This window comes from Mercenaria mercenaria, chromosome 16, assembly GCF_021730395.1.
Source record: "Mercenaria mercenaria strain notata chromosome 16, MADL_Memer_1, whole genome shotgun sequence".
Lineage (NCBI taxonomy): Eukaryota > Metazoa > Mollusca > Bivalvia > Venerida > Veneridae > Mercenaria > Mercenaria mercenaria.
The window spans coordinates 66,283,364-66,300,609 of record NC_069376.1 but is presented as its reverse complement, the minus strand read 5'-3'; the positions used below and the strand labels follow the sequence as shown (position 1 = coordinate 66,300,609).

The 17,246-nt window shown below is 34.8% G+C and overlaps 1 protein-coding gene across 5 annotated transcripts in view; it reads left to right on the top strand.

Annotated features, from left to right (window-relative positions):
• LOC123540714 (uncharacterized) overlaps nt 1-7,005 on the top strand; it is a 36,448-nt gene extending 29,443 nt beyond the window's left edge. For 4 of the 5 annotated variants that reach the window (XM_053527315.1, XM_053527313.1, XM_053527314.1 and 1 more), the window contains exons 4-5: nt 5,102-5,146; nt 6,698-7,005. In XM_053527315.1, coding sequence (XP_053383290.1) covers nt 5,102-5,146; nt 6,698-6,984 — 332 coding nt within the window. In that variant the 3' untranslated portion in view covers nt 6,985-7,005. The remainder of the gene's footprint in view (nt 1-5,101; nt 5,147-6,697) is intronic. The other variant, XM_053527318.1, reaches the window with a different exon arrangement.
• The last annotated feature ends 10,241 nt before the right edge of the window (nt 7,006-17,246 follow it).

Sequence of the window (17,246 nt, the reverse complement as noted above, 5' to 3'; positions counted from 1 at the left end):
AAAAGCAAATGACAGTTTGCTGCCTTCGTGGCAGAAAAATGGCAGGCTTTTGATTGGTTGAATTTGTGGTTTCCCACATTATCATTTTTAAAAAATGCACTTGATTTACCTATGACACTTATATTAAATCAGCTGTAAAACGTAAATCGATCACAAGGAAGTTTAAACGAATTGTACTACAAATGTAAACATATCGGTTTTATGAATGAAAGTAAATACCAATAGAACGACACCGGTGTCGCTTTACATTGAGCTCACAAACGATATTGATAAACTTGTTAAAGAAAATGACACCGGTGTCGTTATATTTTGAGGGTACAAGTGTACCGAGTGCAACCGAAGACTGTAGGTCTGACTGGGTCAAAGAACCCGAAGGTTTCAGCTTCGCGAGTTAGTATTATAAGTTTAGGGTTGGGTTAATTGCTGGGTTTAAAACCTGTGGTTTTTAAAGTATTTTAAATTGTCCGGCATTAGTCAGTCCGGACCAAGGGTCAAAAGGTCAAATGGGGTTAAACTGTTCCAGAACAAACAATTATTATACTACTAGTACGCCTCATACAAACGTTAAATACAACTTAAACGTTGTACACTCGAACGTCTTGGTCAACTGTTTAACCTTAAAAGGTGTCAGGGCTTTTACAGATATCTTCGATCGGACTTTGTGTGATATATATATATTTGTTATACCGCACATAAATGCCCAATGCAAATTTCCCATTAGTTTAACTTGAATAATATATTATATTCTACAGTGATTTTATATCTTATGCGCAACATCGTTATTTCTTATTCAGCGCATATGAAATGATCCGTAATTTAATTTCTGGCGCCTCGGTCAATATTCATTTATCACCCGCTCAGGAATGCAGTATTTTATAAAAATATCAATTTAATGGGCGTTTGTTATATGAATTACAACAAAGGTCCTGCATTGAATGATGGACCAGTCCATTTTAGAACTTTAGCAGGCTAAAGGTTAGTGTAATTTCATCAGTTTCTACACATATAACGGTACTGATGAACGTAGTGTTCTATGTTCTAACATTTCATTATACTATTTTGATGCTATTTTCGCGGTAGTAAGGGAATAAATTAATAAAGGAAAGAAAAACAAGATTATGTTGCTATTATTTCCTACTGAGTTAATCAACTTTTTCTTTTCCAGTATCATTTCAAACAGAAAATCATTTTTCTAGTCCTTGTTTACTTTTAAACCCATAATGCTTCCGGTGCATGTGACCATTACTTTTGCCAAGGAAGTTAATTCTAATTTCGCGGTAGGGCGTCCCTTCCTGTGAAAGTGTAAAATGCACCGGACCCCCATATTTCTAAAGAATTTCGTGAGTAAAACATTAACAATTATTGCAATGTATATTTAAAACAGTTGCAGGGTACTTGCATCAAATATTCGGACAACACACAATTCATTACCGATTTTACTTTGTCAAAATCGACGAAGGCATTTAAACTAATTAACCTACTTTTAAACTTATTGGGTGTGAAACGCTTTCAAATCAGGTCAAATTTCCAGTAGGTATCACTGCACATTGTTGTTCTTGCAAAATTCAAATACTGCAAGACCAGATGAAACGCGAAAATGCAAGAAGTATGTTTATGTATGGTGGCGTTTAACGCTTTATGGTGGTTATATTCGTTAGAATCTTCCTTTTCTTTTATTCTACTTGGTTTTTATTTCTAAAGGAATAACACAAAACCTAGCAAACTCTTTATGATAACAGAGAGATATCAGTCACTAATTGAAATAAAAAGCTCACATATCGTCAAAGTGTGAACTAGATTTTCAGCTAGGGGTAACTCGCTCTAGTCATTTTGTTTAACCCTTACTGAGTCAAGCATTTAGATATCAACATTTACATTAACTATTTTGCCTTTAATTATGTATTAACATAACCTTACAGTCTAAACCATACAAAACGATCATGAAATTAAAACAAATCATTCCTTCGAAAATCTTTCAGCAGGGAATGGTGTAAACAATATAATGAAACGTAGTACAATGGGCTGCCTGTGGCTTTGTAAGCCTTGTTTTAAAGATGATGATTATAAGTACCATAATCCAATTCGTGCGTAGTCATAGGCAAAGCCATGATTAGATTTGTTATGTGCGTTTTGGAGATTAAAAAGAGCTTTCAAATATACACGTTTGTATACTATCTAACTAGAAACTTTTGAAGATTCTAGCAAACAAAATATCTAAAAACGCTTTATCCAACTTAAATAGTCCTGTCTATTTACATCTTAAACCTCATAAATAATATCGAGTCATATATTATTAATAATCGAGCAGATTTCTATTCAGTAAACGGAACTTGAACCGTGAGTGTGGGTCCCCACTCATCATACTAAAACTACCAGTTTTCAGGTAATACATTCACCCGTATGGTGCCAAGCATAAGGCTGCTTACGGAATTGAATCGTGCTCAGTACCCTCAGTCGCCCGTATGAGCTACCGGTAGAGACTATAGTAAGCTTAAGCACCCTTAAAAAAATATAAAGCACATTTAAATGAGCCTTTGAGTTTTATCCTTCCTGTCTAATTATACCCCGTCAGTACTCCGTCTGTGAAGATTAGTGTACGAACCTCATCCACAGAAGACACCTCTTTAGTGATTAAAAAACTGACTCTCTTAAGTTCCTCATATTCGTATGTCAAATGTAATTTATTTAATCTACCTTTCATTAATGATAAGTTTTAATTCCTAGATTCTACGGTATACTATTCAAAGATTTAACAAGAATAGTCACATTCTAATACTCATGGTCCCAAAAATATAACCCTACAGTAGTGAACCTATAGATGGATATGTCTACCTTATTCATACATTGTTTACACTGAACTGCACAGACGAAGAAAAATTAAGCATTACAAACGCCCCAGAGAGGGCAGTTGCAAGAGCACCACTGTTGAGCCTGAACTGGCTAAATGCGCACAAACCACAATGTGTTCCAAGGTCACAAACGAATTTAAGCTAGTTATTCTCACCAGGATAATCTATGTAGGCACAATAAGTAAAACACACAAGTGCTCGTGTAAATGTAATTTATAAAACACTATAGGACTGTAAGTGTATGTACTGAATGCTTTTGTAGGAAGCCGAGTATCAAAGGAAAAGGTAAGGCTCCGATGAAACAGGTCAAGACATACATTAATGCATCTCAGTTGGATTTTATACCTGTCTTTTATGCTACCATCTAACTCTGCCGTGGAGTCAACTATTGAAAGGGCTGGACACTTTTATACTTTTTTTTACGTAAATGAAACAGCATACATTCGTTTTCTTTTAAATAAATTGCTTTCCAATAAATGCATAAAAATACATAGAATCATCCAAATGCAATGCATACAAATATATTCACGGTAAAACGAACATAATTATGCTATCTGGACATCCATATTACAAGAATAAACAAGAGACTAGATATATATTACACACAGCATCTGAAAATATACAATGTCACACCTTAGTTGAATTTGACGTCATATAAACGACGGTGTCTACTTGTAGCAGTGAGCACAATGCCCAACTTTATAGTGCTGCCTCACTGGAATATCCTCACTGGAATATCACGCCGTAGACACGTGGCATGATACCCCACACAGTCATATTATACTGACACCGGGCTGACCAGTCCTAGCACTATCCCCTTAATGCTGAGCGCCAAGCGAGGAGCTGCTAGTACCATTTTTTACGTCTTTGGTATGTCGCGGCTGGAGATCGAACTCACGATCTCCCGCATTTGAAGCGGACGCTCTACCACTAGGCTACCGAGGCGGTTGCATTGCCTGTCTGATCATTACAGTAAACAAGTACGAGAACTTTCAATACGTTTCAATACGTTTCCACAAGCGGTTACAGATATAATCTGAACCAAATGGTGTTAACTCATGAAGGGACATGACTGTGTACAAAAGCAGTACATTAAGTTATTAAGCATATGCATTGCATCAGATAAGTGTGTTAGTTCCCGTCCATTTCAGTTATAAGTTACTTAGACACCGGCTTATGTACAAAGTTTTTATAAAATGGCTAAGGTGAAAAACGGGCATGACTTTGTGAAATTGTTGTGAAACCTGTGTATTGCCTATCAGATCATCACAGTGAAGATACAAGCTTACATAGAAACACATGCAAAACAGAGTTATGAACCCTACTCATTGCTTAACAGATTATCACAATGTATAAGTACGTGAAAGTTCAGTGGCTACCTAGTACACTCACACCGGCAAACGGGTGAGTGCGGTAGCTCCAACTAAGCTGAACAACTATCCGATTTCAGGTATTATGAAAATGCTTTTTCTCAAAGTCACTTTAAATGTTTTATTACTTAATTATATATTAAGCTGACATCTAAATAACTACTGATGGAAAGGAATGAAACTTCACACACTTATTCACTGAGTGTGATAATCTGACATGTAATGCACAGGTTGTATAAAGCTGTCTTGTTTTCATGTCATAGTTACGCCTTTTTTGACAATTGGTATTCATTCATTGACAAGGCGCTTCAGTCCTCCAATAGTCTCTTGTCCTTTTCATTTTAAATTATTATTAAAATGAAAGTACTATGGATGCTAAATTATGAAAATTACAATACAGTCAAGGGGTATTGAACCACCAAAAAACGGACTAACAGGAACAATGACGTCAAAAAATATAACGAATGACAGTTATTTGATATAATCTATGAAATAAACGAATTAATGGAATAATACTAATATGAACCTTTTAAGCCTCCCTACCTTACCTTTATATCTTTATTTTACTAGAAGTTGATATACTGTTTTGGAAAATTATGGACTAAAATACGTTCTGTGTGGATTTTACTTTAAACTTCAATGAAACATGCAGTCTGTAGAATGCGTAGACGAGCATTCTACCGCGTGACCTCACGCTGAAAATATATAATGCAATAAAGTACAATCGTAATCGATCCTGAAGCATTGACATTTTTGTTGTACGCAAGAAACAAGAAAATGAAATGTAATTGACATATAATTTTTAATATAATTAATATATGATTTAAAAAGTTTTACGCCTCATAAATGATATACTGTCTAATTGCTTCTTTCTATTTCCAGGAAAAATAGACAGACTGATCTCTTTACTAGAGATGACAGTGCCTGGTATGTATCTACCATTTTATGCTAAATTCATACTTCAGTGGCGCAATTCCTTGATAACTTTTTTTCTTAGGGACATATCTGTCGTTGTTATACTACAATGTACTTCCATACTGTCTTTAAACAAAATTTTTGGCTCGAGTTTAAACTTAACGGCAAATTATATTAATTCCATAGTTTAATGACATAAGTCCAACGGAAATACTGGCTTGAATAATAACGGTAACTAATTCTGAAAGTGTGTGTTGTTTCTATAGTTTAACCCCATTTTCCACCAGGGTTTTAGCTGAGTGGAGGTTGGTTTATATAACCCATGTTCTTATAACATACACTGTAAATAACTAACAACTTGTCCATATGAATCACACTTGAAGCATGGATGCCGATCGGCATAATCTTCGAACATTATTCGCCTAGGTCAGAACTCGTAGTCGAGAACGCCTAATAGGAAGGCTTGTAGTAATTATATTTGAAAAAGCTGCGTGTTTGAAATTGAGTAAGTATATGGGATTTAAAAAATAAAGATCATCTTCATTACTTGAATGACTAAAGGAGGGTATAGTCATGTGGAATGGAAATATAAAGCCTTTCTTTCTATCTTTTACTGATTTGTACATATTAAGAGCGACTTGGTGACATGAAATAATCTCGAAACGTGTTCTTTTAAAAAGGAGGTCTTTCTAAACTATTCATTTAAAATATATATACAATACTTTACAAGCAGTAATAATGCTTTATTTATATTTAATTATGTCTTATGTCTAAATTATGTCGGTTTTAAATTATTTCTCAATGTCAGAACACCATTTAACTGCAATTTCTGTCTAAAGGAAAACTCGGATTATTTACCTGGACCCGGAGAAAATCGTTTAGATATTTCATAGACAGAGAATATGCATGCCACCCTTCAAAAAGAAATTTGACTGAACTGTAAAATAATCTGACTGGTTTAAAAAAAAACACCTTGTTACTGGCAATGAAGTAAACATAGATACGACAGATGTTTGAAGAGTTTGTGATCTTGAGGTATCTTTAAAGAAAGACCTATATTAATGATCTCTTACACATACATCGCGTAGGCTGATCATGACCTGCACTGTTCGCTATTCAGTCTGCAAATTTTCAGTTAACACCTATTCAAATAATAAATGGTACTGCCCAAATTGAATGATAGACCAGTCCATTTTAAATATCTAGCATGGTAAATGTTTACACGAAATAAAACAATAGAATAAAGGACGAATATGTGAGATTAATCCACAGAAGGAAAACTGACCATATTGTAAAACTCAAAGGGATCGTGATTTATCTATGCTACTCCGTTAACGTTTGGTTACCACTTAAGTTTCCTAATAGAATATCAATACATTTTACATCAAATGTGTACAATAAGCATTTCTGCAATTGTAGATAATTTCGCAAGTACAATAAAGTGGAAACTGCACTATGGTGATATTTTGATTATCGTATCCTAGATACAGATCTTAATAGGAATTCCGCTTTTAAATCTTAGCTCCGGCAAATAACATGTATAACTGTATTTATTTACAAAAGAGCCAGAAGAAACTGAAACTAACACAGACTCGCAAATCGAATCATCTGACGAAGGGAAAACTACAACAACAGAGTCCCAGGCAAATGCAACAACGGCAGCAGAGTCCGAGACAACTACATTAACGCCACAGCCGACCAACTCAACTACAGCAGAACCGGACACAGAACCAACAACTGCAGCAGAAACGGGCACAGGAACAACAGATAGTGACAGTGGTTTAGAACGCCTCGTTTTGCTTAATCTGTTAAAGAATCTGGCAAGAAAAAGGACTCAATTACGTCATTAATCAAGAGGAACAATAAAAAGGTGATCAGAATTGTCATGCAGAGTATTAAGTAAATTAAATAAAATATTAATCTGTCTACTGGCCAACTAAATGTGATCTTTTAAACTCACCATTCATACTTTATGCTTAATATATATATTAATATTACCAATTACAATGTTATATCAGTACCCAGTAACACTATGATTTAACCCCAAAACAATGTGACATTACCTCGTACAAACATGACTAGAAATACACTGTGCTTTCAATGGTATAAACAAAAATAAATTGGTCAGTCATTTGGAACCCAGGTACTACTTGATTGACCAGTAACAAACATTTTAACGGTACAGTATAGATAGATTTATATAAAACATTGACTGTAACATTTGAGCCGCGCCATGGGAAAACCAACACATTGTATTTGCGATCAGCATGGATCCAGACCAGCCTGCACATCAGCGCAGTCTGGTCAGGACCCATGCTGTTCGCTTTCAAAGCCTATTGAAATTAGAGAAACCGTTAGCGAACAGCATGGATCCTGACCAGACTGGGCGGATGCACAGACTGGTCTGGTTCCGTGCTGGTCGCAAATGCACTATGTTGGTTGAAGAAGATGAAACACAAAGGAAAACGGATAGAAAGAAACAGATAATTTGTTTATTTTATGTTTAATGCCGTTTCTCAACAGTTTTTCAGTTATGTATCCTAACCGGTGTTCCTGGATTCTGTACTAGTACAAACCTATATTCTCCGCAAGTAATTACCAACTTCCCCACATGAATCAGAGGTGGAGGACGGGTGATTTGTTAGACACAATGTCTTTTATCAAATCGTCACGGAGAACATTCGCCTTGCCTGAGGATCGAACTCACGACCCCGCAATCCGAAGATCTGCGCTGTCCCTATTGATGTTAGCTGGCGGGCATTCAAACAACTAACTGTCATTCTAACACGATCCGATTCATTTTCATATCAAACAAAGATGGCTGAAAACAGTGAATTATTATACAACAATTCACTGTTCTAACGTCACAATTATTACGTCAAAGCGTCAAACGGCATAGCGGCGCGCTGGAAAAGAAACCAATTCGAGGGTCTGGCGCAAAACTATTGTATCTTGTTCTTTATTCATATACACTTACAATAGTTTTGCACCAAGCTCTCGAATTGAAAACGGGCAAATATTTAATGAATGCCGTCAAGGATGTATTTAAAGTCCTTTCGTAACGTGTTAGAATCGAAATGATATATCTCATTTAGTGATTTGCTCTTGAATAAAATCATTGTTTGTCGTTCAGATGCGTATTATTATATCACGAGGGCGCAGCCATCGTGATACAATTTCTTCGCATCTGAACTCCAAACAATGATTTATTCAGCGACAAATCACTACATGAGATATATTACTTCTTAAATCTAAGAAAATTAACAGGACTCGGACGAGGTTTTTGCCATTGCCATATACATCATGAACAAGTCAAAATCAAACTTGTATATGTTGCCAAATAATGTACAAATTATATAATTAATTGATTTATTAGTTATGATGAAATGGGTACAATGGTGTTTGAGCGGAAGTCACGTTATCTATTGGCTATAGATCCTGCTACGGAAGTGGGTCAAGGTTGCTTGATTACAGGAATTAGCTATAGAACGTTGATAAAAGAACATGGTTGAAGTTTCACTACAGTCAGTTTACATTTGATATGGTCTTTTAAGCTTAAATGCGCTTCTGCAGCTATTCATATGAACCTTGCTTTCTAAAGTCTTTCTTTACATATCTTACATGTGCAATTTTATATTTGCAGGTAGAAAGAAGACTCGGCTCCAGACTAACATGTTATCAAAGAAGAATACGCATATTAACTTTTGACATAACAACATTATCACTTTTTGATACATTGTTTTCATTTTAGCTACATAGGAATTCAAATAATTTTAAAGACGCTTCCAATATATTGAATTAAATGCTATTGTATTGATTATTGACACTATTCTGCTTATATCTGCAAAACAAACCATTGCTTTTTCATAATACTAGCTTCATGAAAATACTTAATCAAAGACTCATTCTACAATCTTTCATATTCAAATAGCATGAACTTAGAAACTTTAGCTCGCTTATGCATGTTACGTATATAAATTTTAATTGTAGATAAACACTCTTTTTCAAAGTGGTCAATTAAAGCTAATAATAAAGAAATAAAAAAAATATGTAAGAAACAACAATTAGTTAGAAATAGATTTGATTATGTAAATTTTCGTCAAACCAGCATGCTGTTTCAAAACTGAAATATATGTATATGAAAGCAGTTGTTGTTCTTAAAGTCCAATTGTTTGTCCGACCGTGTGGCAACAAATATACTGATTGTACGGAAGTGTCATATCCTTTATGGACTTCCTCATTTTGTAAGGGGTCAATCGGAGTTGTACCTTGTGTCGTAAATTCTTTTCGGCCAACAAGAGCAAACGTCCAGGAGGAAAAGTCAGATCCAAATGATGCAGTCGACCATACAATACAACATTCCAACTGGAAAATGGTACGTTTATTGTATATACGTACATCCAAGCCGAGCACATGCATACATAGGCAAAGGGGATTTATTAATAAAACATAGAAATAACAAACAGAAGAAAGACGCAAATATAAGGAAGGTACATACGGCCTATGAATTCCACCACTTCAACTTAAACTCACACATTATGACATTTTGTTAACAGTTAAGTATGGTGTTCCTTGACTTGTTGCTGTTTTGCGCTGAGGTTTTGACCAAACACAAACCAATAAAATAACTCTACAGTTCATATGTTTGTCGTGTGAATTTATGTCGCTATGGTTTTCTGTCCGTAAATGCGTCTACCCGTTATCGGTGAAAGCAATAAAAAGCATTCTGTCTATAATTTGGGCATGATGGAAGTCCTTACGCCTCGAAACACCGCGCCATGCTCTCTATGTTTTTCAAAGCTTCTTCGTCAAGATATATACATTTCGTTAACAAACTGCACACCTGTTAAGGCTCTTGTTAGATAGATTGTAATACCAATGAAAATCACCTTTCATTCAACAGTGTGAACATACTGGGGTTTCCTCTCTTTGTACTGTATTTAAATATAAAACCCAATTATGTCCAGTTTCAATAGTATGCTAATATGGTCAAAGCCTTGCGCCTGGTTTAAGGTACCAGTAAACCTGACTAAAACATGAAGTCCAGCATAAGTGCTTTCTTCTGCGACTTTTAATTCTTTATGTTCTATCTCAAATGAATATCGTTATTTTCCAGTTTTATATTTCTGCGGTGGTACCTTAAAACCCAAACTGAGAATGACCTTGTTCGCCGCAGGCCTCTTGTTGAATAAATATCTGTATAAAACCTGAGATGTTTACGAAGATTACACCTAAAGACTTATATCCATTTCAGCCATCCTAATACTAAAAGAAACGTATCAATCTACCCAGAGGTTTCAACTGTCAATTCAACAGGTTTTGAAACCGCCATTGAGACCGATTCTTATCTTCATAAGTTCACCATCAATATAAAGTACGCCACATACGAAACGTAAAATACAACTAAAACTTTTTACAATTTAGAATACAACTTAAACGTTGTACACTCGGACGTCTTGGCCAGCTGATTAACCTTAAAAGGTGTCAGGACTTTTAAAGATATCTTCGATCGGACTTTTTTATATGTGTGATATATATTTATCATACCGCACATAAATGCCCAATGCAAATTTCCCATCAGGTTAACTTGAATAAGATATCATATTCTCCAGTGATTTTATATCTCATGCGCAACATTGTTATTTCTTACTCAGCGCTTGTGAAATGATCCGTCATTTAATTTCTGGCGCCTCGGTCAATATTCAGTTATCACACTCTAAAGAATGCAATTTTTTATAAAAATATTAGTTTCATGATCGTTTGTTATATGAACTACAACTTGCATATGTGACAAAGGTCCTGCATCGAGTATCACAAAACGTGGACGCTGTTACTTTTCTTTAGCCTTTAGCCTGCTGGCGGCAATTGATTCTGCCTTTGCGACCAGTGCAGACCAAGATCAGTCTGCACATTTCGCGGTACGGCGTCCCTTCCTGTGAAAGTGTAAAATGCATCGGACCCCCATATTTTAAAATAATTTCGTGAGTAAGATATTAACAATTATTGCAGTGTAAATTTAAAACAGTTGCAGGGTAATTTCATCAAATATTTGGACAATACACAATTCATTACCGATTTTACCTTGTCAAAATCGACGCGGGCATTTAAAAATAATTAACCTACTTTTACACTTACAGGGTGTGAAACGCTTTCAAATCAGGTCAAATTTCCAGTAGGTAGCGCTACACATTGTTCTCGCAAAAATCAAATACCGCAAGTCCAGATGAAACGCGAAAATAGCAGCAAGAGGTATGTTTATGTATGGTGGCGTTTAAGAAATACTCGCATATCATCAAAGTGTGAACTAGATTTTCAGTTAGGGGTAACTCCCAGTACTCAGTCGTTTTGCTGAACTTCACACAGTATTCCCTTACTGAGTCAAGCATTTAGATAACTATTTTGCTCTTATTTATGCATTAACATAAGCTTACAGTCTCAACCATACAAAACGATCATAAAATTTAAACAAATCATTCCTTCGAAAATTCTTCAGAAGGGAATGGTGTAAACAATACAATGAAACGTAGTACAATGGGCTGCCCGTGGCTGTAAGCCTTGTTTTAAAGACGATGACCATAAGCATCATAATCCATTTCGTACGTAGTCATAGGCATAGGCATGATTAGCTTTGTTATGTCCGTTTTGGTGATTAAAAAGAACTTTCAAATATACACGTTTGTATACTATCTAACTAGACACTTCTGAAGATTTTAGCAAACAAAATTTTGAAAAGCGCTTTATCCAACCTAAATAGTCCTGTCTATTTACATCTTAAAGCTCATAAATAATATCGAGTCATATGTTATTAATAACAGAGCAGATTTCTATTCAGTAAACGGAACTTGAGCCTTGAGTGTGGGGTCCAACTCATCATACTAAAATTACCAGTTTTCAGGTAATACATTCACCCGTATGGTGATATGCACCTTCCAAACTAAGGCTGCTTACGGAATTGAATCGTGTTCAGTACCCTCCGTCGCCCATATGAGCTACCGCTAGAGACTATAGTAAGCTTAAGCACCCTTAAAACAATAAAAAGCACATTTAAATGAGCCTTAGAGTTTTATCCTTCCTGTCTAATTATACCCCGTCAGTACTCCCGTCTATGAAGATTAGTGTACAAACCGCATCCACAGAAGACACCTCTTTAGTGATTAAAATACTGACTCTCTTAAGTTCCTTATATTCGTATGTCAAATGTAATTTATTTAATCTACCTCCTTTCATTTATGATAAGTTTTAATTCCCAGATTCTACGGTATACTGTTCAAAGATTTAACAAGAATAGTCACATTCTAATACTCAAGGTCCCAAAAATATAACCCTACAGTAGAGAACCTATAGATGGATATGTCTACCTTATTCATACATTGTTTACACTAAACTGCACAGACGAAGAAAAATTAAGCATTACAAATGCCCCAGAGAGGGCAGTTGCAAGAGCGCCACTGTTAAGCCTGAACCGGTTAAATGCGCACAAACCACAATGTGTTCCGAGGTCACAAACGAATTTAAATTAGTTATTCTCACCAGGATAATCTATATAGGTACTTTAAGTAAAACACAAAAGTGCTCGTGTAAATATAATTTAAAAAACACTATAGGACTATAAGTGTATGTACTAAATGCTTTTGTAGGAAGCCGAGTATCAAAGGAAAAGGTAAGGCTCCGATAAAACAGGTCAAGACATACATTAATGCATCTCAGTTAGATTTTATACCTGTCTTTTATGCTGCCATCTAACTCTTTCGTGGAGTCAACTATTGAAAGGGCTGGACACTTTTATACCTTTTTTACGTAAATGAAACAACATACATTCGTTTTCTTTTAAATAAATTGCTTTCCAATAAATGCATAAAAATCATCCAAATGCAATGCATACAAATATATTCACGGTAAAACGAACATAATTATGCTATCTGGACATCCATATTACAAGAATAAACAAGAGACTGGATATAAATTACACACATCATCTGAAAATATACAATGTCGCACCTTAGTTGTATTTGACGACACACTGTATATTTATTTGCTTTACAATACATTACGAAACATAATGAATAATGCAATCAGTTCGTAGCAAATATTTGAACAGTTTTCATATCTAAAATACTACCTTTTTGTAATGTCTACACAAATAGTCAATGTTTTCCACTTGTTTGTAACACAGGTGTCACTTTAGAACTACAAGAAACTGAAATATTTTATGTGGCAGACACATTTAAAACAAAGTATTAATGATCCTTTAACGCGTGCACATTGTGCCACCTTGTAAAGTCAAAACGTCTAAGTTGTCTCTTATATGTTAAATCTTTTTTTTCTATAATTTTCACTTTCCAAGTTTTTGTCCCATGGCAGCTAAATTTCAAAGATGGCTTATGTTTCTCTCATTACTTACCATGCAGAAATTTTAGTTAAATGCCACAAATTAACAACCGTAACTCCAGGAAATATAACTGAACTGTAACATTCCAAAGATATACACAAGTAGGTTTGGCAGTGGTAACTCCTGTTAAGTTTTGTTGAATTCCAACCAGTGATATATGAGAAGTAGCACAGATATCAAAGAATTTGACAAATCAAGTCATTACTCCGCAGAAAATCATTAAATCAGAACATCACGATGATATGCACAACTTCGCTTCACACTAATTACCTGTGATGTTTGGTAAAAAAAAATCATCCTAATGGTATACATCAAGTAGCGTGATTACTGTAAAATATGACAAATCATGCCGAAGATGTGTGTTACTCGGCATGGCACTGATTACTCATGTCAGGTTTATTAGCAATTGCCAAACGGTGTAAGAGAAGTTGTCAAAGCTTAATGAAATTTGAGAATTCCCTGGAAATCACTGAACCGGAGCATGCCAATACATTGCATAATAAGACTTGACACTGATCACTCTTGTAAGATTTTGTTGAAACTCTCCCCATTACATAAGAGAGTCGCAGGCATTAACCAACACGCAATATCAACCTTTCATTTTGAAAACATACGGCATCTGATAATGCTGTAGCTATGGTCATAGTAAAAGGGTTTTAAAAAATATACACATTGCTGTAAGTGCCACGGTTTTCATCCATAAGTTTGGGTTTACTGAAATGTATTGATTTATTATGAATTGTCACGTTACGCGGATCTTCAACATAATGTCTGCATTCATTCAATCATTTTTGCCTAGATTCTTTAAGTACATTTATAACTGTCCGTACATATTCCAAGTTGTTTGAACAATAATTCAGCATTGTGATATCTTTATGATAGTGCTTAGTAACTCGTTCAATGAGCAAAATGGGAGGGAAACGGGAAAGTAATATTGCTTTCTAAATTAAGTTAATCATTATTGAGTAAATGAAAATAAATCAAGATGTATAGGCTCATGCAGGAGTAATAATCACAGAGAAATATATGCTACAATGTAATACTTTGGCTGACCTCTACTTCATCAGTAATTTTGATTAAGTCTTTCTTGAAGCAAAGTTTGAAACTCCGGGTAATTCGTTAATGTGTTCGTCTCACTGTGTAAGGCAAAATACAGTTTACCATTTGTACATTTTAACAACATCATTTCATAAAAACTTTGAAATAAATGTCCTTATTTAGTTTACAACTGTATAACTGAAAAATATGTGGAAATAGTCTTCATTTACAATTAAGATATATTTTTCCATGTTAAAACAGAGAGGTAGGTATATCTTGTAATAGTAGAAATGAAAAACAATCTAAAACATAATATTAGATTACAATTTATTGCTTCTCTGCTTTTATTTTAAAATGAAACTACAAAAAAATGTAAATAAAACTGCATAAACTAACCTCTCTACAGATGTTTGTCAAAATGTCAAATATTGCTTTCATGGAATTGCACTCTTTGTATCATTGAAAGTTACATGTAAACCACCGTTTGAAAACATCTGCGGAATGCAACTTAATTTTGCAAGCACTTGTAACATGTGCAAATGTTGCGTTCCGCTCAACCAGGGGCTAGAGGGCATGGAGTAGCATGCATTTTCCCTGGCTCATTCAAACTGATCTTGGAACATTTTCAGTATTGTCGTGTTAGTCAACCTGTTGAGTATGCACATTTTCTATTTTAGTAATAACTACACTTACAACCTCCTAATTTGCAAAGTCTTCTAAAGTCTTTGGAATGCACTTCCTTCTCTGTTTTGAAGCACTTTCACACAATGATCAACATAATCCTAGTTAAAATTAAGTATTTTACTACAACTCCCAAGATGTCTTAAACCCACCAGCAGCTTTACTGATATATATGAACTATAAAAAACAGATAATAATGTATGTAATACAATAAATATTAAAAATATTCAATATTTTTGAGACAAACTCTTAGTTTATAACCCGCAAAACATTTCTAAATTCAAATTCTGTTTCAAATTCAACCTTAGCCTTGTCATCAATAGATTTCAAAATAAAGCTGTTGGCACTTTCTTTGGTGGAAAATATTAATCCTGGTGTAACGAACCCTACCCGATTCGCCTAATGGCAACTTTCAGCTTACATATTTCAGCATTTAGACGAACTGAGCAGAGGTCTTGATCATAAAAATGTTTTGTTACAATTTCAGAAATTTTCGAAAAACGCACCTTATTACCATCAATGCCATTCATAATACAAGCAAATTTGTAGACTTCATATCCTTGCCAAAGTATGCATTGTGTCAAAGTAGTAAATAAGGAGTACCTAAAGGGCATTTATTAATGAAATCGTACAAAAGCTGCACAAGCACCAACACAATATGCTGTTGTTTAGTTGTTTTTGAAATTTGTCCTTATTTTTTAGGATTAATGAAGTTCTAGCATTAACTTCTTCATCATGTATCTATAGATTATGAAACAATTTAAGGGCAATACATCTACAGTTAGTCACTACAATTAGTCAATACGCTTTCTTATTTGATGGTGCGATGACTAATAAATTGAGGACATTTGTTTGTTTGCAGTGTAATATCGAATTATATCTTTACCGATAAGGGAGACAATTGAAAACAAACAATTTTTCTTTTTAGTTTATACTAATTTCTGAAGATCAACGAATTTTATGTTATTACATGCTTATATGTTCAGATAAAACCCATATTTCATGAAGAAATTTAGATTTATTTAGGCTACCGTGTTACATGATGCATCCACTAAATTACCATGGGCACTTAAGCATATTGATATCAAATACTGGTTATTAGGTCCGTGAAATCAACACGACGCCATTTTGTTTTTAAAATCAACAGCAACAAAACTGCATTTAAATATTTTCGTAAACAAAATACACATTCCGCGGCCAATGTCGGTAGTTAAGCATATTTAAAACTTTTCGTGTCAATGCCGTTAGTTCGTTGAATAACCGGAAGCTTACTTTGTACCACGGCCACACGCTGAATGTCAGATTAAAAAACAACACAAAAAACGTAAACAACTGAGGAATGTCCGAAAGTCATTGGTTAATCAAGCTGCAGAATTAAATATCATCACGGATTCAATAGAAATAGCTAGAAAATATTGATCTAGGAGCTGCACAGCATTACAAATAGGGTTGGAAATTTGGAACACAACTTTTCGAATCTACCATACGATAGAGAACCGATGAAAGGAGAGGAAGCACACATATATCTATAGCTGCATGAATGGCAATGCCAAGCAACCAAGGTAACATTTCTAGAGCGTGTGCAAACTTTATTATAGCTAGCTTGTTCTATATAGGATTGTCTAGCTGTATATGGCTCGTGTATGGCTTGAGTATTGGGATAATCATAGGGTACCAGTAATTATAAAGGCAACCAAGGGAGGTTATTAAAGAATATGTTTCAAGGGAGACAATTTTATCTGGAAAAAATGAAGTTCGGCACTGTAAGTGATATAGAGAATATCTTACTGATATTTTTCAGTATTTCACCAGTTAGCATGAAATAAAGTGTAAGACTCCGTGATGCTTTTGTCCAAGGTCTTGCAAAAACGGACGAAGTGTATGGACTTTTTCTTGCAACATGCTTAGTCGTGGCTATTGGTTCTAAAAACTGTTGAGTACATTGGTGAACTAATACCTTATGTGGACCCTATTTGGATATTTTAGAAATATGTATATAATGTA